The sequence below is a fragment of the Grus americana genome, chromosome 3 (genome assembly GCF_028858705.1).
Source record: "Grus americana isolate bGruAme1 chromosome 3, bGruAme1.mat, whole genome shotgun sequence".
NCBI lineage: Eukaryota > Metazoa > Chordata > Aves > Gruiformes > Gruidae > Grus > Grus americana.
The window spans coordinates 19,876,586-19,902,538 of NC_072854.1; the positions used below are offsets into that span (position 1 = coordinate 19,876,586).

The 25,953-nt window shown below is 42.1% G+C and overlaps 1 protein-coding gene across 3 annotated transcripts in view; it reads right to left on the minus strand.

Annotated features, from left to right (window-relative positions):
- Positions 1 to 20,787, minus strand: part of COLEC11 (collectin subfamily member 11) — a 51,769-nt gene extending 30,982 nt beyond the window's left edge. The window contains exons 1-2 of one of the 3 annotated variants that reach the window (XM_054819259.1): positions 20,320 to 20,787; positions 4,366 to 4,521 (exon numbers count right to left, since the gene is read on the minus strand). In XM_054819259.1, coding sequence (XP_054675234.1) covers positions 4,366 to 4,495 — 130 coding nt within the window. In that variant the 5' untranslated portion in view covers positions 4,496 to 4,521; positions 20,320 to 20,787. The remainder of the gene's footprint in view (positions 1 to 4,365; positions 4,522 to 20,319) is intronic. The other 2 variants (XM_054819257.1, XM_054819258.1) reach the window with 2 other exon arrangements.
- Between the last annotated feature and the right edge of the window lie 5,166 nt (positions 20,788 to 25,953).

Sequence of the window (25,953 nt, forward strand, 5' to 3'; positions counted from 1 at the left end):
GTGAAAGCTGTGCATTAGGGATCAATAAAATAGATCACTCTTGCTTCAGGTCATTACACTTGCCTGCATTTATTCCTATAATAAGATGACACTGCATTCCTTAGTGTGGGTGTTTAAGAAACTTTCCCCGGGAGGAGATTACCCCATTACAGGCCCAGCTATAGACCACTCTGCATTTTTTGTTATCAGCTTTTTTTAAGCAGCAAGACCTTGGCCAAGAGGGACTGATCAGTGGTCCAGTTCAGCTTTGCTGTGTTTACGTCCCTATTTTTGCTGCATGTACTCTGAGCACTGTGCAAGCTAAGGAAGCAAAGCCTGTACAGGTATCATGGACAACAAAACAGTTTTCTGGCAAGGAATTTCAATCAATTTAGTTTATCACCAATTAACACTAACTTTTGAATCCTGAATCAGTAAAAAAATAAACACATGAACTTAGAGAAAGACATCTCTGCGCCCCCCTTCTGGTCTCCAGCCCCTCTGCCACACAGTACATCCAGTCCCTTTGAAGCAGGAGGTTGGGATCAGCGAGTGCATCGTGGTCCCTGCCCAGTTCCTCCAGCATGGCCTCCGCCAGCCACAGTCCCTTTGCAGTCATTCCTCCTGCTCAGTCTCCTCTCCATCCCTTCCCAGATGGCTCTTTGCTCCAGCTGCACTGCACTCCTACCTTCCTACCTTTTTCCACAGCGCAATGCAGCTCTTGCTCACATGGCTGAAACGGGGCAAGATGTGCCCAGCGGTGCTCCATAGCGTTGCGATGACCAACACCCCCAAAAGATATTTAGCCCTGGTACCAAACTGAGCTGCAGCAGGATCGCAGGTATCAGGCACAACCCCGACACTACTACAAGCTTCTTCTCCTGTCATGACTGAGGGAGATCTTTCATAATTCAGATGATCTATCTTACCACTGCTGTCGATTTGCCTCTTTTTGTGAATTCTTTGGGACAGGATTTGTCTCTGATTATGTTTGCATCCTGCCTACCCTCCCTGAGCTGTACTATCTACTATAATGAAAATAGCACACCAAATATTAACTATGTGAGCTATTAAGCATTCCTTGGCTGGTGATAACTTTCTTCCATTACTCATATTCTGTGTGAGAGAATCACATCAAGTGTGGGTGTAAAAAAATTGGTTTTGTTTTATTTTATTTATGTAGCATCAACTTTTTTACGTATTGTATGCCACTGAGGCTATTAAGACAATTCCTGTTTTAGATTCTAGAAGGAAGACAAAACAAGCTGGCAAACTGAGAATTTAAGCTTTGAAGGATTGTCCCATGTTATTTTTTTTCTCCCCAACAGTAGTAACTTCACTCTCACATGCCTATCAAAAGGAACCGGAATTTAGGAAGAATATGAGTGAACAATGTAGTGAGGCTTCATCATCCATCCCTCCTTCACACCCAACACACTTTTCCCATTATTAATATTGTCAGCTTGCTAAAACAGTCTGCTGTCTAGATTCTCAGAGCCACGGTATTTTTCCCTTCTGCATTTCATCTTACTCCTTTATACTGCTGAGGTTATAAAAAAAAAAATAAAAATCAGTCCCTAAGACCTAAGCTGCTGACCTTAAACTCATTTGTGCCTTTTTCTATTCTTGGTGTCTTTACTGGCTTTCTTCATCTTCCATTTCTACCTCCATTCTCATCTCATCCCCCTTCCGATTCCTCCTTTTATTCTGTGGGATCCTAATTGGCTTTGTGTCATTTTCTTTTTTTTTTTTTTTTTTTTTTAGTTTCCAGTCTCTCCAGTCAGTCTCATTCCTTCTGCCCTTCTTTTCTCTTTTCCCTTTTTCTCATCCTGTTCTTCTACAATTTCCCCATTATGCTCCCCCACTTTTGCGTACTTTTCCCTGGTGTCTCTCTCCTTCACCACTCCATTTGGGCTCCACTGTCTGCACCACATCTTAGGGTTAACCCTCTCCTGCTATTTTTTCCCTTTCACACATCCTGTGGTCTCCCTCAGTTCTTCCACTTCTTCCCCATACCTGTTTTTCCCACATCCCAACAGGCTCATGCCCAGCAGCAGTGCGGGGCTCTGTTCCTCCATCATTGGAGATGTTGCTGGCAGCCCAGCAGAGGAGAAGATGGGGCAGATCTAAAAGCCACAGTGAGCAAATCCCACTGCGTGGGAGCTGAAATTTGGGCATGCAGCCATATATATGCTCAGTTTAAAGGAAGCCTTGGCCACCGAAATGGGTTGGAGTTGTGCCAGTGGGGGACAGCAGTATCTCATTACCAATTCTCTGAGCCAGTCCCCCTGACAGCGTAGCTGGAGCACTGATAGCTTTTTAGGGATTTCACATTAACTACGGCTGTATCAGGCCATTTTGTGCTTCACTGAATTTGTACATCAATCTCTCTCACTTTTCAAGGCTTACATCTCATGAAGCGGAGTGAAATCATTAACACATGATGGTTTTCAGGCCTCTCTTGTTTCCTGGCTCAGGATTGCCTTCTGACAAAGGGCCAGGGTCCTGCTCTGGTTATATGTTTTACAAAACTTTGCTGTATATAATAATAATAATAATGGTCCTTTCATAAAAATGGTAATCACAGATGTTAATTTTGACTGATTACGCAAATAAGGAAACTAAGGCAAAGAAGCTACAAAATTTGTCAAAGCCTGTCAACTTCTTTGCAATGAAAAATCATTTCAAAGCTTTGGTCTCCAGTGCTGTGGGGTCTGACCCTTTGACTGATCTTCTGTGTAGCTTTAGACAACGTATATTTAACTTGATTTTGTTCCTCTCTGTGAGTCACATCAACAGCACTATCTTATGCCTGTTTCACAGCAAATATATCAAACAAATGAAACAACTTTACTTAAGGCTTAGTCAAACCTCAGAAGACCTGGATATAGTGTTGTTCTTTCTAACTAGAACATCTGCAGAAGTTGTAAATATTATTAAGACTTCAAATGCCACTAATTGAAGTAAAATAAAAACATATATATTTTGGTTCATTTGAGGTATCCAAAGCTTCTTCTATAATAATAATAATAATAAATAATAAATAAATAAAACAGGAGAGCTTTTTTTGGTCTTGAAGCCAACTGGCCAAGCACAACCCACATCCCCATTCTCTTGCTTCCAGCACAGAGCAAACACATCCGAACTGGGCAACGTCTGGAGAGGGCAGTTTACACCACAGCCAAACCTGTGGCCAGGCTGTACTCACAATTTAACTGTATGAAAAATTGCAGGACAGAACTGAGCCTTGCCCTCATCAATGAGCCAACCAGCAGAAACAGTGCCTGCAGTCCATACTATGGTCCTCAGGCAACTGGGAAAGCCCAGGTTTGTACTAGATAACATTAGTGGCATCAATATTGTTAGGTGAGTTTTGTGATACTACAACGCATAACTACCAGAAAAAATGGAAGGTTAGTTGTGCACTTCTTAAACAATGCACTTTTTTTATCATTAATGATAAATTGGGGGGGGGGGGGGGGTTTGTCCTTAGTGAACAGGTATTTCCCCACGCTCACAGGTGTTACACTCCAGTAGAAATACCATAGCGTCCATAACGAGAATTACTGTTACTGACTAAACAAGGCTAGGATTTCACACCATAATGGATCATAGAATCATAGAATGGTTTGGGTTGGAAGGGACTGCCCTTCTGTCTAGTTCCAATCACCCTGCCATGGCCAAGGACACCGTCCACTAGACCAGGTTGCTCAAAGCCCTATCCAACCTAGTCTGTTGCTTTAAAATGCTAATTCTTCCCAGCTGTTGTTTTCTTATCTAAAGTATTTTAATACATTTTTGTGTTATGAAAAGATCGATAATTTATTATGCCATCTTTTTGGGACAACAGTTTTAGGGCATATTTTGTAAAAATGTTGATTTTGTCAACAGGAGCTATAGAAATGACAAAAAATCTAACTAATTTTTTATTTCTTCTAAAAAGCACTTGAGCATTTAAAAATCAAGGGAAGACAAGCAGATGACTACTAAATACAAAATACTTCCCATTAGTACATCACAAAATGGCAATGAAAAACTCTCAGATATAAAGTAGGGCCTGATTTTACAGTCTTTGGGTATGTGTACCATTCATGAGTATAAACACAGAGAAAGCAACCAGGCAGCAATTCAGAGTAACAAGCACAACTGATCAAGAGCAAGTCTGGGAAACTTTGGCATGCATTCTGTGAACCATGTTCATTTTAACAGACTGAAGTTCATCTCACAAACCTTAAAACTCTGTTTTTAAAGAGGCTACAAACTGGACAATAAGATTACAACTGAAAGGCACCTTCTTTGTCTCTGTTAGAAACAGTCAGTGGTGCAAATGAGCCTGTTAGAAAGAAAGGATTAGTAGTTGAATGATGGAGTAGACTTCCACATTACCTTTGAGGCCTGGAACAAGAATTTGAACAGAGCAGGACTCCTCTGCAATATGTTGAGGATATCCAGACCTTAGCAGTGACAGGAAGGCAAGGCTAATTAGAGTCACCAAGAAAACCAGATCTCTCTTCATAATGAGCACTTACAGGTCACTGACTCCTAAACAAAAGAATGAATAAACAGTTATAAGAATTCCAAGGACTTTCAACAGTTTCTGAACATATGCAGCATCCTACTACAAATACAATATATTTTTGCATGCCATAACCCATACAGCATGAGAAGAACGCATGCGGGTCCTCTGAGCAGGTTGTATGTTCCACAGACATATATGAAACATGCAGCCGCGCATTCAGCAGCTTGTTTTGGTGTTAGACTGGGTAACATAAAACTCAGAAGAAATTTAGTTAAGAAGTAGGAGACTAAACTATGCTAGTAATAGGCAATTCTGTGTTCACGATTTCTCATTGGAGGCAGGGATCTGGAAAAGTCAAAGGAGAAAATATAGTACATGGGCTTGCACGGAAATATGTTAGTACTAAGTTGCCACTTAGAGTGCATACTGCTCTACAGAGGCAATTCGTGGAGATGAGACCAACCTAAAGGCCTGAAATTTCACTTCCCATCTACCTGAGCACTGAAATTGTGCACAGCAAATTGTCTGATACAATAGCCCTCATGTAACTCATTGAGGGTGGAAGGCAGATAGTATTTCACTATATCATGCAATGAAGTTACATCAGAGTCTTCAATAAATCCTGAAAAGATTCACCTCTGAAACATATCCTTGTTTAAGCCTACAAGTGAAATGGCTTGCCTGATATTATGCTGTGAAGAGATCTCTCAGAAAACAGCAGTACAGAAATGGAGTTTCTGTGAAAGGACCATCAAAAGCCGATATTTAGGGGGTCTGTAGAAATACCCTTTGACAAAAGTGTTATTTATGTACTTCTGATATGTTTTTCTAGTCCTGCTCTCACCAAGGCTCTGTATTACACAAACAAGCTGAAAGTCACATCAGGGTTTCAAGACAAAGTACCTGTATATCATCTTTTATTGCCACAACAGACATGTGCATTTTACATATAGAGCAAGAAGATTGGGCTATATTACTCTCCACTTGCCGATTCCCTTCAAAAATAAGCCAAGTATGATTAGGCTCAGGTGTGGGGCCAGTATGAGGGTTCGTATGTCTCAACATGCTGCAGGTGGATCTGTTATTTTGGGGACAGCCTGAAGGCATAACTGCCCTTCAGCAGGGACAGGATAATAAGGAGCTTCAGGGTGAGAACGAGCTGGTGAAGCGGATACCAAAACTTAAGGGATGGAGGAAGAGGAAGGCAGACTGCCCTCCATGTGCCGCAAAATTCAGTTTTGCCTATACTGTTAAAAAGCCTTGCTCTAATTTTAAATTCCACCATCAACTCCGATATGTTTAATAGATGACTTAGCTGCAAGACTAAGTAGATGACTTTGGAGTTGGGGGAATAATTTATCCCTCTGAACTGCTGTCCAGTTTGTGCTTCCATTATCCTCGAGGAGATAAAATGAATAGACTGCAGCAGGGAGGTCAGACGGGAGCAGATTTTTGTCTCCCTCCTCATATAGGGAGGGCATGGCATGAGTTACAGGAGTGGCTGCTCTGCCTCACAATGCCCTTGCTACACCATCTGATGCTACGTCCATGCTGCAGGGCAGGGGTGCTCCACAGCACACCCACCCCCCAGTTCTCACTGATCATCCAGATTTGTGGTACAGACTGCTGAATGCTGTGAGCCCCTTTTCACCCAAATCTCTTCCCCAACTTTTCTTCCAAAGGAGAGCGAGGTACACAAGGAAGACCGTGCCTGAAAAAGGTGGGGTCTATGCTTGGACCTGGGAAGAGCTCCTGGGTCAAGAGATCTTGATACAGTCATAGTCTAATGGGCTACAGTGGGGCAGGAAACCCTAGGGAAAAATCACTGGTGCTGGGTAATCCTCCCATGGAGGAAGGGAGGAACAGAGACTATCTGGGGATTTTCACATCCACAACATGCCGTGCTCCAGTAACAGGACAGGCAAACTACTTTACAGACAAACTACGCCAACCAGAAAGAAGGCTCAGGAGAATGTGGACCAAAAAAAAGAAGCTTCCACTAAGCTGTAATGTAACACTTATTTTCAAGGTCTCTGTTTCAATTTCCCACTACCATTTAGTCTAGCAGATGACAATATAAACAATCTTACTAGCAATGCATTTTGTACCCTCACCAACACTCCTGTCAGACTTCTAAGGACTAATGCCATTTACAAAGTCTTCTCTCATAGCTCAGGGTACAGGTTCTGGAGGGACAACACTCACTCATACAGATGCTTACAACATTTTTTTTTCCACCCTTCAAGACTGCTCAGTTCCCAAAATTTTACTTATGCTACCACAACTATGATGACTGCAGCTCATATATACATGCCTGAATCAGCTTTAAAATACCAAGCTCAGGTATCACCAGGAGCACAGAAACCAACAGAAGTACAAACCTTGACTGCTCAAATATTTAGGCCATGTTAAGTTTTTTCACAATTGCGGCAACATCACTCAAGGCTTCTCAAGAGTGCAGGCAAAATTGAGTTTTTCCACCCAAGGATGAGGAACAAAAGCTGGAGGAGAAGGCATGTCATTAAGGTCGACATAGAGAACAGCAATAGTTGGGGGGAGAGAGTAGTAATGGAAATTTGGATGTAAAGCTGCTTCTGCTATTGAGAAGCAGCAACCAGTCCAGCTCCCCAGGGCTCTGACAGAAAACCAACAGGAAAACATTTGCTGCATTGTTGATCTCTGCTGTCTTGGGCTACTGCCTCCTTTGCCTATGCACAGAGACATCCTGGACTATTAGAAACCAGGTCAGGCCACTGGCCACTTTACAGCTGTTTTCTAAGGTTATACAAACTATTTGACCATAGTCTTGACATAGTTTTGAAGTATCAGATCTCTGTGATAGCATTGTTCTCCCAAATATCTTCATGTGCATACCAAACAAATTACTTCACATACATTAAGATTGAATCTGGTCACATCATCCCAAAAGGAGATTCCTAATCCCACAGTACAAGGCACTGCATCTTGGTGTACTTTGTGGCCTAGAGGAACTAACGGTATCCACAGTGGATGGTTCTGCCTCCTTTTGCCAGGTCCGTGATTTGCAACAGTCAGCAAGCTAAAGAGGGAGCAACAAAAAAAAAAAAAAGCTAAGAGGAAAGGTTGAGGAGAAGAGTGTTTCTCCAGATCTCCCCTTCAAAGGCTTCTAGGGCCAGACTTGGCACTTGAACAGTCAGTGCTGGTAGACTGGAAAGCAAGGGGGTCCATGGCAAGAACAGGCTTCACAGTGCCAAGTTAGGGACCAACGCTCCCTATGTGGGAAAGCAGTGAGTTGTCGCTGCCTCAGTCAGCCAGGAGGACATGGCAGACACATATGCCTGGAAGTCTCTTCCAGACACCTGAACATAGGTGTTTAATCCTCAGCAGCAGCCATGGTTGAGGAACAGGGAGCAGGACCATCCTGGACAACAGCCAGACTGATGCTCTGTGGGCTAAGCAAACAGAAGACGTGGGTCCTGCCTGCCTTAGCCTGCAGCTCCCACTCCACAGCCTAGGAGACCATCTGGCCACCAGCCTGCAGGACATCCTAGGCAGGGCATCCCACCTTTTCTTTGTAGCGGGGGAACTTCAGGATCCAGAAGATGATCAGACAAAGAGGCTTTCAAGCCAAGTGGTTCAGACGCACAGCTGAAAGCCTGGAAATTCGGCAGTTTCAGCATGAGCACCCAACAGGCTGGTGATAAGGATTCTCGACAGACAAGTCAGCAAGGGGAACAAAATGGCCTGAGATGGAAGAAGGAATTGAAATTAGGCGGGTGCTCCAAACTCTGCACTAGTGAATAAAAAAGAGCATCATCTCCTCTGGTTGCATTTTACAAGGTTTTAGATGTATCCAGACTACTAGTGAAAGACCAAGGCCTCCAGGTACATTAAAATATTAATCTGCCTTTGCAAACTCCTACACAGCTCAGAGATGAGACAGGCATTGAGCAGCAGAGAACTGTCAGGGCTGCTTGGTGGCTCTGCTCAGCAGCCAGATATGAAGGATTTTCTGGGAAAAAGAACCTCCAATGAAGCTTCATCACATTCCCCACTGCCTGCTGCTGCTGCAGGGCTTACAAGCCTCAGAGACATGGGGGATACACTTCACACTACCTCACAATAGCTCAACTCACAGAGAAAATGGACTCGTTCTAGAAAACGGAGCTTCTTAGTGTCTGTCAGGTCATAACACCCAGACTCGTGTGAATACTCAGGAAGTTACCTTGGTCTGAGAAGAGCCACTAACAGAGGAAATCTCTGAAGAGGTTGCAGATTAAACACTTTACAGAGTCTGCAGCTGCAGTAAAAGGACACATTAGTAGTAGAAATCAAACCAAAAGCACTTTGGATATCACTTTCTCCACCTTTTCCTGCTTTAAAAAGAAACCTTCTCTTCTGCAGCTAAAATTGCCTTATATGACTGAAGTAAGAGTTTGATATCCAGGTATGTGCTACAGCAGTACCTTTCATTTTAAAATCCCGGAAAATTCCTTGCCTTTCTGACCTACCTTCGAGTCCTTTCAGACCCAGATTCATAAAGACATTTAGAAAACTAAGTCCCACTGAAATTGGTCCTTGGATACAGGTGCCAGCCTGTTTTTTCAAACACTATCTTCGCCCTGGTATTTGGAGTATCTACAGCATTGGTAAGACCAATGCCAGAGAGAAATGTAGAGATGTTCAGCACTTGTAGAAGTATTAGTATTTTCTCACTGTCTATGCAGGGGTCAGGAATCAAATTTGCAGCACTTATAATGGTGGCCATTAAATCAGCGTAAGCTGAAAGCTTTGGAAAAAAATGAAGAGGAGGAGGAAAAGGCAACATTTAACACGCCCTTTCCTTTAAGCTTTAGAGAATCTGCCTCAGTTTCCAAGAGAGAAGAGGTTTGTTAAGCGAGGCTTCAGGTGACAAGTCCTTGAGAGGTCATCAGAGAATCCTGAAGGGACCACAGGCTCACTCAAAACTCCTGTGGGACCGGCCAGGCCAGCTGGCACCAAGCACTCCTTGAGCTCCCCCACTCCCCCCCAGCTGTAGATGGAAACCTTGGAGATCACTTCAGCCAGCAAACACCTCGTGCATGAAGACCCTGTATCTGCCAGCAGCTGCTCCACAAGGGCCGGTGGCTTATTGCACATTATTTTGGACCTAGAAGCAACAACACAGATGATCTGCCTAGCTGAATCCAAATGGCTGAGAAATGTGGAAGGAAAATGGTGCTCACTGGCATTAATGCTCAGCCAGCCAACAGCTACAGAGTGGCTGTAATCCTCTGTACAATCCTATGGGAGTCTTCTTCGAGCTGTTTTTATTTCACCATTACTGAGTTGGTTTCACTCTTTATTATGATTTTTTATTATTTTTAAAACTATATTTCATTCTCAGAGATGAGCTGAATTTTCTATATTCTGAATTGAGTATGTCCCTGGTACAGACAGGCACATGAATCTGCAGAGCCACAGCCACATTTGGTGGGTGATTTTCCCAAGCAGGTTTGAGTCAGCACTACAGATACATCAACAGCTTTCAACAGTTTTCACTCCCCTGACTTTTCAAGTCCTCATCATCTACATCCCAACACCTCCCAGAACTATCTGGCAGCCTGTGTATCCTCAGACACCCCGGCAGGCCCTAAGCTGCATCGTAACAGACACATGCCCACAAAATCATGCCAGTGAAATGCCAGGCTGTCAGGCTGCGACACAGACCTCACACTATTATTTCAAACATTTTGAACAGATTAAAGAAAAAAAAAAAAAAACAAACCAAAAAACCCAGCAATTAAGTCCCAGGGCTACAAGGCCCCAGAGCAGATCAGGGATATGTTTCTGGGGGAAGTGGGGAGAGGCAGAAGGGACAACCCTCCAGTGCCATGCATGCAAGCTGCTTTTCAGCCCTTGGCCCCGGGGGCTGTGGATCACTCCCTGGAGAGGATGTCTTTCACACTGGAGATGAAACCTGTGTCACTGACCTCTTCTTTCTCCATTACAGCCTTGCTGATCATCCTAACCTACAGATGTTTTGTGTAGCTATGCTTTTACTTTATCAAAGCGTTTTCTCATTTGTCCTCCCGGCTCCCTCGTGCATTACCTTAGGTAATCAAGAGTTCACCATTTAGTCAGAATATAAAAATCAGAGTCAATGATAAAGCTGCTTAAACAATGGGTGATCATTTTCATAACATTGCAACACTCAAGTTAAATTCTATGTGTTGATTTAAAGGTTAAAGCAACAGCTTGAAAGATTAAAAAAAAACCAAAATGTTAATACCATAGAATTGCAAAAATGAGGACCATAACTGCCATGACTAAGAAGCCTCTGTGAAACCTATGGAGCATGGAGCAGCATAAAGCAGAGACGTAACACATTTCAGGTCCTGATGATGCTGAAGCACAGCAAGGTTTGCTGCAGAGGACAAGAGAGTGAGTCTAAGCTGATGGGAAGCTAACGTTACCTAAAAGCCTAACTGATAGGAAGTCATTGGTTACTACTCCCCAAAGTACACTTCATTCTGGCTCAGTAGAGTTATTTCCTCAGCCAATGGTTGTGAGGTGTAAGGGACTATTAGTTCTGACTGTACAACGTAGGTGCCCTTGTCATACATAGGAATAGTAGCCTCACTTTTCATCGAGAAGAATGTTTTCTAAAATTGAGACAAATTTCTTCCTGATGTAGTTCTGCTGAAGTCAATGAGTTTATGTCAGAATTAACTTACTGTCCTCTGTGCTGAAAATATAAAATCAGAGCTTCAGCAAAGGTGAGACAAAAATAGTGCCAGAAAGGGGTAAATATGTGTTCAAAACCTGTAACTAGAGGTAGGTGGGACCCAGGTGACTTCTTGCCCTGAGTGCCAAATCTCTCACAATAACTCAAGTAGAATTTTATCTTTGTCTGTGTATCTGTCAGACATAACTAGAAATACTAAACAAAATTTCTCCCACAATGTTTTAATCAAAGTTCCTATCAGATGACAAGATTTCTGCCATAGCCTTCTTTGCAGATATAATTTACAGAAATAGTTTGTGATTTTGGGTGTCATTCTTGATATATGTCAGATCAAATTTAAAGGAGGTTCTAAGAATAAAGGGAAGCCGCTTGGCTGCTACCCAGTCCTACCCAATGCTGCAGGTCTCGCACCTCAAAAAGTGAGCCACAAGACAGAGCACGGCTGGCATTAGGAGAGGCCTATTTATCAGGACGATGTTGCTTAGATCCAGATCTCGAGCTAGCAGAAGTTATAAACAGACCTGTGGGTGGGAATCAACTGTTCTGGTTTAGGTGCCCAGTCTGAGAAAATCACCCTGAGCTCCCTGTACAATAAGTCAGAGAAAGGCACCTTGGTGTGGGGATTCATTTCATCCTAAAACAGGACAGATAATTGACTCTGGAGATACCTATTCTTTGCTCAATGTGACTTACTTGGCCTTATACATATGTAAAGTTAGGTGAGGAGAGTCCCACTATCACTAATTAGCTACGCCAATCTATGGGAGGGCTGCCAGCAGCCTGGCTCCCCCGCTGCAGTCACACATTACCCTCCCCTTCTCTGTACTGTCACCGGCCGCCAGCTGATCCCATCGTGAGCTACCACCAGCTGCTACGCCAGCAGAAAGCTATTCCTCTTTTTGTAATGTTATTTTTCAGTTGATTTAGTTCCTTGGTTCCTGGTGAGGAAAAAATGGCCATCCATTGCTGTGAAAAATGTTGCCAGCCAGGGAAAGAAATGCCCTTGGCAGCAGCTGAGATGGCCTTCAGCACATTGCAAAACTGTGCCCCTGCATGCCAGCAGCATACAGAAAACAGAAAGATGCATAAGTGAAAGAAGTAAAGGGATTAAATTCACCAAAGGAAAAAAAAAAAACAAAACACAACACACCCAACAGAACATAATTAGAGTGGGAACATTTTAAAAGGAGAAAAGAGATGGAAAAATACCAGGCTGCAATGGAAAATAATATCCAGCAAAAGGTACAGACTGTAGGAGATACAACAAGATGAGACATTTTGCAATAGCATTCAAGCCACCAAGAGTCATGGAAATGATCCAAGAGTGTTATCCTCATATGACAGGGACATACTTCTCGGAATGATATCCTCAGTATAACAAAACGCCATGGTACATAAGCATGCATGATCAAAATCTTGCATTTGAACTGAGGCAGTGTCAATGCAATTTCAACAAAAAGTTATTTTTATTCTCAAGCTGGGGATCTGCAGAGACCAAGTAACACTCTCCATGTGATCCTGTGCTGAACTTTTCATATGAGCTCCCAGGAGCCTTGGAAAAGGGGGCAAATAAATTTTATTGGCAACATAAAGACCAGCAACACCTTCAGTAAAACGGCCAAGCCTCAACACAAGAGAAAACTTAAGAGCATTGGAGCAAAAAGCAAGCCTCACAGGAAATGCAGCCACATATCTTCACGGGGCAAGTGAAGGGTGAACTTGATAGCAATAGTGCTGTTCAATGTCCTTTCACTCCTAGAGCCCTGAAACACCTTTCCAAGGGCACAAAAGGGAAAGAAACCAAAAGGAACGGGAACCTACCAAAACTGCTCCCCAGATTAAGAGAAAGTAGATGGTTGGTACATAGAAATGGTTGTAGAAGCAAAACACAGTAAAAAAAAGTTTGTGTGGGTCTGACTTAGTAAAAGCACAGGCAATGATATGCAATTCCTGCAGATGCCTAGACATTAAAGAAGTTCTCAGAAGTCAAAGTATTCTTACACTAGTATGCCACAGCAGACTTTACACTAATCAGTCTGTATCTTTGGCAATAGTCATGATCCCACTAATAACATATGCCAAATGAAAGCCGGCTGAAAGAATATTGTTCAGTGGCAAAACATTTCCCAGAGCAGCTCTTACATATATCACAACATGTGCATTTGAAATCTTTTGCCATGTACAATGGACTGGTCTACAAATATTTTAAAAAACTGAGAATAAGTACAACAAGATTGCATTCAGGTTTGAGATGCTTTTGACAATCTCATCTCATTTGGAAAAAGAAATGTGAATTTAGAAAGAGAGAGAATGTGTACAACACAATTTGCAGACAAGGGCATTTATCTGGATTCATATAAACTGAAGGTGTTACTTCCTTTATCCGTATACCACGATGCTTCTGCTACCAAAAGATTCTGGAGAGTGACAACTCCCTTTGGGAGTTTTTCATTAAAGTCCTTCCATCTAACCAACTGCCCTGATTTCTTTATTTTAATAATGCACATTTCTAGGGAAGAATATAACAAGCTATGTTAAGTAAGTGATAACTACTGGCATCTCCACCTGCTTTGGCACTCAGCAAATTCTCTAACAATAGCAGCAGATGCATTTTTCACACAGCTAGAACATGGCTGGAGACTAGTTGCACACAAATTAAGAGGCTGCACACCAGCTAAACAGCGATCTCTTGAACCTCTGTGTGTATCTGTTCAGCATTTATAGGGCACTTACAGGAACAAAACCTCATGCTACTGCTCTGATTTTGCAGCTACTAATAAAAGAAAAGGTTTTAGAGGTGATAAAGACTACACTGACCTTGGCCTGGCTGAAATCCCAGCATTTGCCCATTGACTTAAACAAAGGAAGAATGAACAACAACAAAAACGAGACTTGCCATCGTTACTCAGTGCTGCCAAAAAGGTACGAGGAATCAACTCTGAACATATCAGAAACTCCATGTATTCAACACTGTATTTGCAACATTTAACATCATCTTCCCTAAAATCAAGGAACAATGTGAATGCAATTACGTGCAAACTAAGTCTAAATGGGCAAATGCATGTTTAAATAGAGATTTGCTTAGAAGACAGAGTAAAAACTAGTATGACCAGAACCACTTAACAAAGCACCTGACAGACCCTGGCATCAAGTGCCAACAGACTTGTTTTACACAAAAGCATGCACATGCACTGTTGTAGCTGATACAGCAACTTCCGTGGGCATATCAAGCTGGTGTTGCTTACTCAAGCTTGACACATGCCATCCAGAAAATAAACTCAGGATTTGCAAGACATGGGATGTCCAGCTGGTCTCTTTTCAGATGAGAAGGCTTCAAGTTTATAGTAAAACTGCTCCAGCTTCTATAGACAGCACTCTCTTTCAACAGTGTACTAAGTTCCCATCATACCCATAGCACTGTGGAAGTAGATGTAGCAGTGGGCACGGTCTATTTGAAAGTCAATGGGCATTTAAAGCACTTCTGGTACATAAATGATTTACCTACCTCCACAAAACTTGTGTGTCATATGCAGAGGCAACTGTATTTATTGTCTTCACAGTTTAAACTTAAATAGTCTAACCTGAATAATTCTGGAGACATGATACTCAAGCCATGAAGATATTTGGAAACCGGTAGAAATTCTCACATTCTAAGAAGAATGTCACAAGGACTTCTTTAGACAAATCAGGTTCCTCTTTTCTACTTCCTCTACAAAACAAGCAAAGATTATCTGTGAATGCTCTGTGAAGACATATGTCTTGTCCTTTCAAAGACTGCCTTTGAAAATTCACAAGAAAGATGGTAGTGAAAAAAAAAAATCTATAATTCTCCCTTGAAGATTTAAGATTTAGGATTATGTTCAGAATTATTTAAATGGAGCAGACATAAGGAATTAGCTATGTATGTTGTTTAAGGATTTTAAACTAATTTTGAACTATTTAATTATATATTACTGTTATATGTTCATGCACTCATGAAAGTTTTATATAACATTAATAAAAAAGAAAGGAAAGTAGAGAGTGACTATAGAGGTTTTGGCACGTCACAATTATATGAAAGGCAATTCTGACATGAAGGTATTAAACAGCAAAGGAAGAAAACCCCCAATAAAGATGTTTTTCAGCTGCAGCTCATAACATGGCTCTCATTACACCATCTCACCTCATCCCTGCATTGGCTTTAAACTGCAAGTTCATTGCACAACTGGAGAGAAATGTTGCAAACGCATCTGTGGATGCTGGTGACAAATCCACCACCCTGGATTCTCTGCAGCATGCAGGAGCAGTGCTTCTCTTGCTCTGCCATGGTCTCAGTGCCCGTTTCCTTAACATTTCTTGTACATAACTCCACTACCAGTCAGCCATCAGAGACTGGTTTTCTCGTTAACACCCTTCTGACGAGACAGTTCATTGAGAGACATTTTTCTTTTCCTATGTAATAAGACATTTTTTGCTGTTTCCTGTGCTAAGCCTTCATTACATTCTTGTCTGATGTTTTTATTTTGGTTGGCTGTAATTACCATGCCATCTAACATTGCCAGTTCCTTTACTTTTTTTTTTTTTCCAAAGCTCTGTGTTTTAATTCCCAAACATTAGATGATCTCTTATAAATCCTTCTCTGATGATAATAAAATTCTACTTATATTAAATAATGTCCTTACAAAAAACTTCCACGCTTTCTTGTCTCCCCTTAACTCCAATATAATCAACAGCCTTTGGTGTACAAGATTCATTTAAAGAAAGAAGTGTTGTGAAGCCTTTTAAAATTGATGCGAGTTATTTTGGTGCCACCTTTAGTAAAGGTGAATGATTTATGAATCCTTCAGTCTCTGCACAGTGCATTCTTTAGGCAGCCAAGCATTACCTTCACTAAGCTTCATTGTCCAGCCCTTACAGCATGGAAATGAGCAGACTGCCCCCAGCATTCAGACCAGATGGAGACCAAATCAACTCCTGATCCATGGTCTCTTGGAGGCCCACAGACTATTTCTAAGGAGTCCACTGAAGATGAATAAATGCATGCCTGTTACCAGCAAGTCTCAATATCTGCTAAAATCATCAGCACCATGACAGGAAAATTTGCCAGGATCTACAACTAAGCCCGAAAATCACTCAAACCAAAAATCTTAGAGTGCTATCTGTAGGATTTCTTGTTATTATTTATGCTTATTACACAGTTAGTGAATCATACTAATAGGACAAAAAACAACCAAAACACAAAGCAAGCCATGCTTAAGACCAAAGATGGGCATCATGAACCTGACACAGTTTCATTCTTCAAGGTCCCCACTCAAAAAACAGCCAGAGTTGAAGCAGTTTCTCTTTCCACTCTCCATCCTTTGCCCCCATTCTTCAGCCCTAAACCTCCAGATGAGAGCTGCTTAAGTCAACACTGGAAACTCTGCCACTGAATCTGTACCTGTGGCCTCTTCCCAAGTCCAAACAAAGCATCCAAAACCTTCTCCTAACAATTCAACCACCTTAAGAGGCAGGAGGTTCCTGAGGTTTTGTCAGAAAACTTACCTGGGTGCCTAAGCTCTTCTTACTGCACAGACCAGAGAGCCAACATCTTGCCTGAAGAGGGTAACAAGACACTATTCCCCCACCTAACCCGCTTATGCCCGTTAAGGAAATGCATCCAAACTCCTTCAGTCTCCTGTAAGCACACCGTAAACAGGAAGGTTAACGGAAAACACTGCCACTCCCTTCAAAACATGGTGGGGAGATGCCTTTCTGTTGCAGACTAGCTTCTTATAGGAGTGCTCATGCCAAAGGAATAGACTTCCCTGGACTGTTCAGGGTCTTTTTTCTTTTCTAAAGTCAAAGCAGTATCAACATCAGAAACTGTCTTGGGAGCTGTGGACACAATCTTGGATGTTCAGTGGTCCCACTTCCATATTACTGTGTCGGTTAGTGACGATGGCACCTATCCAGCAGACGGGAGGTGTGGGTTTGAAGCAGTGCAATGAACTGGATGCAGATCTCCTGCTTCCCAGGTAAGTGCCCCCAGCCAGTAGATTATTACATGACAGGTGGGTGGTAGTAGTCCATTTTTCAAAGAGAACTGTAGAAAACTGTTTTCAGAGACAGTTTTCAAAGACTCCATGCCTGAAGAACAACTGGGCACACACATTCAAGGCGAGGTTCCAGCTTCTGGAACTCAACTTCTGCAGGCCCTTGGCACTAAAAGTGGTGCATTTACCCGCTCCTGCATCCAAAGGGAATCCCGAAGCATCCCCCTCACAAGCATTTTCCAGCCGGCTGCTGTGGCCATCACATGCTTTGCTGGCTGTGGAGAGTCATTTTCTTCAGCGCTCAGCTCTCCTCCATTCGCTCCATATAGCACATAAACATTGTGGATTCTTGGTCTGGAGCCAGGTATCTAACTTGCAGCATTGTGAAACAATTTATTCACTTCCACGTTTCATTCAAGTGCTTTATTGTTGGACTAGATGGTCTTTAAAGGGCCATTCCAACCCAAACCATTCTATGATTCAGTGCAGAAGGAAACCAATGTAAACCCTGAAACTCCTCACTCTCTGCCTTATTGCTCTGTTCTGGCCTCCAGGACACCTTATGGACCTTCTAACCAATTTTCTGATACAGTTTTAAGGAGCAGCATCCAGTCACAGTAGCTAAGGATCTTAATAAATCCTTGGATCTTAATAAACAAGTAAAAGACTGGTCCAGCAATGAAGAGCTTGAACAGACCAGCTTCAATTCTCTTCTTGCCCGCAGACTTACACAACTAGGCAAATCACCTAGGACTAGTTGGTTTTGTTGGGTTTTTTTTTTTTTTTTTTGAAGAGGCACTTAGACAGGTGAGACCTTGATTTTCAAAATCACCTCTTTCTAAAGCTTCATGCTCCTAGTAGGTTGTTTTTCTCTTAAGAGTTTATCTAGCTCTTAAAATCCAGCTACACTCCCTTGCAGCTTTCAGTTCCAAATATATAAAATACATATATTTTTAGCATGGAAGTTGACAGAAGCACTAACAAAGTCTTAGAAATATTTTGAAAAGTTCTCTCCCTTGTACTGGTGTTTGCATGGCTAAAAACATTAGAAGGCTTTAAGCTTTCTATTGACACATCAAACTCTCTTGAAAGGTCCTACTGTCAAGGTCCATAAGCAGGATGGTCTGTGGCTCACATGCAAACCAGAAGGAAGCATTCGAACTTTAAGAAGCTGCTAGCTAATTATCGATAGGCTTTTCCTACATTTGATGACTTACAAGCCCAGTCTGTGCCTCTTTCACTGGACTACTTTTCCCAAAATACATCCTAATGCTCCTCTCATCAACGGAAAGCAGAACGTGAGCCCCTGACCGCGCGGCCTTACGGGAAACATGGTTCAGCTGCGAAGTCCAGCCAGTAGTGAAATGCAATGCAAAGCACAAACTACACTTCCCAGGAGACACCATGAGAATATTTTTGGCTCAACTCTTCTGGTTTTCAGCCAAAATACTTTGACAAAAGAACTAAACTACCCCAGAAAACTGATGCTTTTCTTAAAAAAAGCTACTTTGCCAAAAGCCTTCAAAAGGATTCTCGTTCAAGAGTATTTGGACAGCCCTAAAGCTGACTAAACAAAGCTTTAGAAAGTGTAAAATCACTCAAAAGTAATCAGAAAAAATGTCCTTCAACATAATGTACAACTTAGAAATTACACAGTAGATTTCTGCTGCTTCCACACTGCAATTCTCTGCTGACTGTAGTACTATGCCATGTTTAAAATGCCATTTTTACCATGAATTTAAGCTACATATTCTCTTTCATGTATAAAACCCATCCATTTCATTTTAACAGATACATCTAAGAATTTTCTGAAAGATGGTCCAAACATTTTTAAAAGGAATACTTGGAAGTATTACTCCTTGTCTACAATATCTGCATACCTTATTTATGCTGCATCAGTAGAAGCACTAATAAAATTTAAGGATATGTCTAACAAGTTGTCACAGATTAAAAGATCTTAATGCCATTGTCATGAGACCTTTAAACCAGTGTTTGCTTTCTATTCTCTGATTACTATGCCTTAAATGATCATGATCGTGTAAACAATTGTATAGATATAAAATATGAAAGATCTCAGCTACAGAGAGGGAAAAAAAAAAATCGGGCAATAGTTTCCTGCTATATTTTTCAAATCTTTCGATACCCAAGGATCAAAGTTGTAGTATTTCCAGTCCAGAGGCTCTTTCTGTTTCACTGTACAAGTGTGAAGTCGGGTACTTCAGTTCTTCCCAGAAATTTGATTTTCCTAGAAGATAACCCCCTTCCTAAATTTCACCCCCCTCCACATCAAGCACATATGTATGAATGCACAGAGGTCTGCATGGAAACTCACTCCCTTTATGAATCCTGCTTTTCATACCCCATGACTGAAAAGCAGGCATGTGGCCTTCTGGTTACTAAAGTATGGCTTATGCTCATATTCCAGCTCATTTAGACAAGATTTTATAACTTTACACATCCTTAAATTTCATTAAACCTTCCTGTATACCATTACTTCCAACTTGATTTGGTTTACACTGAGTTTACTCTTAATTAATCAGTGGTGTAATTCTAGCCCTTTCTGGATCTTCTGTCATCCACTTCATTTCTGCAATGTCAGTCTTCATTCCCTGCTTAGCAGCTGTATTAAAAAGCTCACTTTTTAAAGTAGAAAACAACCAGCCGCTTAGGTATAAAAGTAGAGGGATGGATAAAAGCACTTAGCATTTCCAAAATTAAACTGAGATATTGATTATCTGTTACTAGGAATCACAACTGATTAATGAACTGCAACGAGTTCCAATTGTGGGAAAAATTAAAGTTCATATACTGCTTTGTCCTTCCCTGCTCAAAGGAAAGCAAGCTCTTCCAATGGCATTTGTACGTTTTAAATACAAACCCCACACTAAACAGGAATTCAGTGATCTAACCCACATGGGCGCCTCTCAGCAGAACAGTCCAACGTTATCTGATAGATTCGAGTGAGCTCTTATTTCCCTTACCTTCCCCTACTACGTGGGGATCATCAGTCATATTCTGCCACTTACAAGGCACCCCCTAACAAACACCCAGGCTTTTTCCTCTACGTGCTTCTACAGAGTGAAAGTATAAAAGTCTCTTACCTTATGGTTGCTGAGAAAACGGGAACTGCAGAACGCTCTGTGCCTGCAGGGACACTGCACAGATGAACCTCATTGCTGCTGTTTACAGAAGTCTGACAGTTTTTAATTTGAAAAGAGGTTGTCTTTTGCTTTTCGACAGTTCAACAAATCAGACAAAACAGTTGCAAGTGTTATCTGTAAACAGCTTCCTGTTTGAAATAGATCAGCTGTCCTGCAGGACAATAATTAGGAAAGAAGTGTGGGAAAGCTGAAGAGGTCCATGATGTAAGCTTTTTATTTTGGGAATGTACTTTTTTGGGAATGCACTCTTACTCTCCCCTCCTCCTCTCTAGCAGAGAACCCCTTTTTAACCATTTACATCTATTCAGCTCTAAGCCATACGCGCACACTGCCTCAGCACAGCACTTTTCTTGCTTTGCTTCAGTGAACATAAAACCACACAAAATGCAGCACCAAATGTGAGCATCTTGCGTGGGTAATTCACACACTCTCCCCTTACTGAAATTCTCTCCATTCTTGCAATTGGCTGCAGCATTCTTGACTCGAGTAAAACATGCAACTATTTCAGAGCTGAGTCTCAATGCTCCAAAGTAAGATAAATGCTAAATTATCCATATGGCAGGCTTCTTCATGAAATTTTGGGGGTTGGATTTTTGGAGTGTTGTTTGTGGGTTTTTTTAACACCTTTTGATATCACTTTCTATGTCAATCGGAAGGGGAAAAAAAGGAGATAGGAATCCTTCACTATAGCTTCCAAATAGTTATACAATTCTGGTTTTCATCTTAAACACCTAGACTAGTTTGAGCCCCGGGTAAACTGCAGTACTGCACATATCTTCAGGCAGGAAAAAACTGGGGGCAGCCAATTGTGGGAAGCAGGACTTTGAGAACATCTCCCTCTTGTTGTTACAGCAGTTTATACTTCAACAGATATTACCAGCTTCACTCAACTTCCAGGGCAAATACACAGTACTACTTATGACTATACTAATTAATACCCTCTAATGAATAGCTGTGGTGGGGGTTGCAATACAAGTTGATGACACATGGTACTGATGCACTCTTTTTCCTGCTTTCCTCACAACCTGTCGTGTCCTCTCCCTGGCCCTGAGGTGTGCAGCCTCCTTCCCCACCGCAGCTCCCGCTTTGCCAGCTCACAGCGCCACACAGGCTGAGCAGCTTTGCTGGTGAAGACAACAAAAACAGGTACCGCAGGTATCACAGCACTGAAGAGGTAGTGCTGCCTCATACTCAGGACTCACTGTGGGCTACCTTCATAAAGTCAGACCTTTCCTAAACCGCTCTGCTTCCATGTTGGGCTGGAACCTAGCTACCCTCCTCCATTGCTATAAACTCCTGTATTTTAAACACACACCAAATAATCATGAAAAGTTAAGAACTGATGATTGCTTCCAGATTACACCAGTAAAGAAAGGACAAAATGGTAGAACATGAATGTAACTGTGTATGAACCACACAAACTCTAATTTGAAAGTTCAGTTTTATGCATACAAGCCCTATTAGTTCAGTGGAGGCAGAAGGCAATTAGCAGGATTGGGCCCTTGCAGCACTCTGTTGGCAGCAACTTGCCAAGAGAAATGTTTGATGTAAAGAATGCAGCAAAGTGACTGCAGTCCAAGCCTTTGAAGATCATATTACGATGGCAAAGGCAACGTCCATTTACATACATATCTGCTCTCCCTGTAAACACAGGCAAATAACTTTGAGGCCAGAAACAGAATTCAAGGGAGAAATAGAGCCACTTCAGGGAAAGTTAGTAGAAAAGGTAGGATTAAACACTGGGGAAACAGAAGTGAAAAATAAACATAAATGACCAGAGTTCAAAAGGAAAGGGCAAATGCTATAAATGCGGTGGAAGTGTTTTCTCTAGGAAAAGGCAAAATAAGCAAGTACATGGTTTTCTTTCACCTAAGAGAGAGAAAAGGGTGCAGTCCCCTTACAGAAAGGCATAAGCATCCTTCGCCCACCCAGAAAGCCAACTGGAAAGCTGTGTAGCCACACTGGGGCATTATCTAAATCAGGCTAGTATGTGCAAACCGGGCTACTGATGCATGGACTACACAGGAGCAGCTTAAGCCATCACCAGGTCACAACAGCTGTTGGCTATTAAACTAAAGTTTTTCATTATGCTAATATGCCTGTCTGAGAAACTAGCACTTCAAGAGTTGATTCACAAACCTTTCAGCCACCCTTGCCAGATGCAGAGGGACAGCCTTCACAGGCTCAGGCACACAGCAAGACACACCAGCCAGACCAGCTACCTCAGCCTGACCCACAACCCAACATTCACCCAGCCTTTAAGCTCAGGTTAAACACCATGTTGACACAACTACAGATAGAAGAAACCAACCAAAACCACACAGACAAAAGCAAATTTGCTGTAAAAGGACAATAACAAGTCATCTGCTAGAAAACAGGAAAAAATGTTTATACATTTTAGGAGCCTTCAGGCAAATTTTTCTACTCTCCACATAGTCAGTTGGCATCATCTTTGTGTCTGTAAAAGCATTAAACATGATACCTATTTAAAACCACAATGGCTATTTAAAAATGTTGTTATGAGAGGATGACAAGGCCCTAATTCTCCCATTGGCAAAACATCCAATAGTATCAGCAACATTCCCCATCAGATTTTCCCAGGGGATGAAAATTGCCAATACCCAAATTCCTTAATCAATATCTGAGCTTAACTGCTGGAGCTCAGCTTATCACAGGCCATCACAAATGCTGTTCCAGTTCTTGAAAGTAAGGGCTGCCTTGCTCGCCAGCCCTTAGAAAGTCTCCCAAGGCAAACTCCCAAAACGAGGCAAGGAGATGCAGCGGATGCCCAAGTCCTCCATGGTTCAGATCGGCACACCAGCACGCCGTGTGCATCCCCTCCTCTGCTCCCAAGACAACGTAATGATGTGTCCCACTCCCTTTGGCTTCACCTAATTGTTTAGCCAAGAAAATAGGAAATAACATTAAACATCAAAATACACCTGGGAAAACCCACTCTCTACAGCTGTCCTTGTGAAGATACCCATTTGAACCCTGTTCCCCCAGCACAGCCCCAGAGGACAGACAGCACCACTCTGCTGCTATGGACAGGGAGACACCAGAAGCTGTCCTTACCACCTCTTCTGTGCAAAACACAAGACGTTTGGTGGGAAAGGTCAGTGCACAAACAGCAACATGGGTTTAGCTTTGTTTGTAGCTGTGTAAAATGTGGCCTTCAACTTCATTAGTGGTCTTGCACTAACCTTTTTTTGCATGGAATTTCTGAGCAGCATTCACTGCAGCAGCAGTACAGAAAATTCTTTTTCTGTTACTTCCCATCTCTAAAGTTGGCATAATCTCTTCAGTGCCTGGCTTTAATTTTATCTTTGCTGCTTCAGGGACAGATCAAAACTGAGCCAGACATGTCAGCACAATATCCAATGATGAAAAACATTAGCTATTAATCATTTAGCAACACCTAGCAGCAATTGCTCATTGCTAAGCCTACAAATCATTTTCCTGAAAAAGAGTAACTGGAGGGTAGAGGAGGGATACCTGCAGACTGTAACAAATCCAACAAACTTTCTCTGCTTGATCACAAGACATAAATAAGAACCTTTACATGTAACTCTCTGTAGGGAACAGAGCACTAGTACAAAGAGACACTTGTGTCACTTCTTTCTCTTGCTCTCAGCAGAGCACAGGTTTTCCACACAAGCACTCTTAAGGCAGGCAGCAAAGCCACTTCATTATAAAGGGGTCAGCCATTCACACTGATCAATGCTGCAACCAGGCCTGTGTGGAGGACGGGAAAACTCACGCTCCCTCAGCCTAACCATAAGACTTCTTTTTATGAGACTTCATGACTTTCTGTAATCAATATCTTTTTTTCTGTCATCATGATACACCTCTAGAGACCTAGAAAGCACATCCCACAAAGAGGAAAAGGTCTAGCCTTTTAGCATTGCTCTAGCTTTTTGATATAACAGAGAATCAAACTCAGGCCTCACACTTAGAATTTAGGAAAAATGAAGGCATAGGAAATAGATTTCTCCAGTCGGTAACACGGGAGTGATAGGATTTCCTTTTAACACTGCTCAGTATGAGGATCACTACATTAAAACTAGCCATGTATACTCAAGAGGGGCTAATCAGACATGACGTTATCATGCATCAAATTATCATATTAATACAAGACAGGTCAAGCACTTACCACCCAAAACTTTAAGCAAGTCCTGCCACACTAGAATTGTAACATATCTATACACCTTTTCAAAGGGAAATCAACAGGGAGCAGCCTTCCTCATTTAAAAAAAAAAAATGTATTTGAAGAAATTTGTGAAAGGATTCGTATGGAATAAACAACGAAAGCTCTAATATCAGGTGCAAGTCTCAAGAGCACCTAACAGATGTAAAGCCCTTGCTTCTTATTGTGGGCTACTGCAGGAAAAAATTGGTCTTTTCATACCCTTCAGTATGTGAGTGCCTCTTCACATTGACACTACCCACGTCCCTGACTGCACAGGGTCTTGGTACAGAATGCCCCATCACTTTTTTGCGGACCAGCTGGTAAACTCCTGAGGAACCACGTGTTCAGAGTTCAACTGCACCAGCACATGAAAGGCATAGGAAAAGTCTACCATCATCTCATATGGAGTCTGTTTAGGTTAAGGTAACTTTTGACACCAATATTCCTGCAGCCTCATTAGCACTTGACCAGATGGCATCAACTGACTTTCCAGATTGCAGGCATACACTTGATAGGCTTGTCAAGGGACAAAGGGAGTTGTCTGCCTGTATCCCTGACACTAACACACAAGGGAGCCTGTGAATAAAGGTAAACTAGGACTAAAGTCTTTTGCAAAGCACACAGCCTGGTATTTTTATGCCACAAAAATCCACCTTTACTTGCAGCTTAGTTGACATAAGAACCATAAATGGGTTTGACAGCATTATCCTTTCACTCAAAGAATTTGCTTATGGGGCCACCATGGGCCTTTGCATTTCATGTAGTTCAAAGGGCTCGCAACAAGAGCCAAGAAAAATCTATAGCCAGCTGGCAATGCCTGGGAACATTTGCAATCTTCACATTCAGTTTACTAGATCTCTCCTCCCCCGCTTACCCCCCTCCCAGCACTTCAAAACTAGAAACACTACTGACATTTTTATTACAATGAAGAAATCAAACCTGAGCTACTTTTTACCATGAAACAGGAAATGCTGTCTACTGAAGTCTGCTGTCTGAGCCTCACCTCTCCTTGCAGATGTTACACAGCCCCAGCAGACTCACCAACCTCTAACTAAAGGTAGTTAACATCTGGTAAGTCTCCAAATACTCCCCAGACTGCTTCTTCCAACACACACCAGCAAGTATCTATTTGCACAGGCTACCATCTGTGATTGTTGTAGCAGGAAGTTTACTAACATGTCTGACTTTAGACTAGTTATTTTGCAGGGGCTGGGGTGTATGTATGTGCTTCCAGCCTGAGTAATGCCCAGTTCTGGCGCTCCTTTTGCTATAAGATCTTTTGTGACTACTCTCCACACAAGCAGCCAGGGTTCAGGGTTACTAAATATCTACAACTCCCCTCATCTAACTCTAAGGGAAGTTGATGAATTCACTTCTGTTGAATC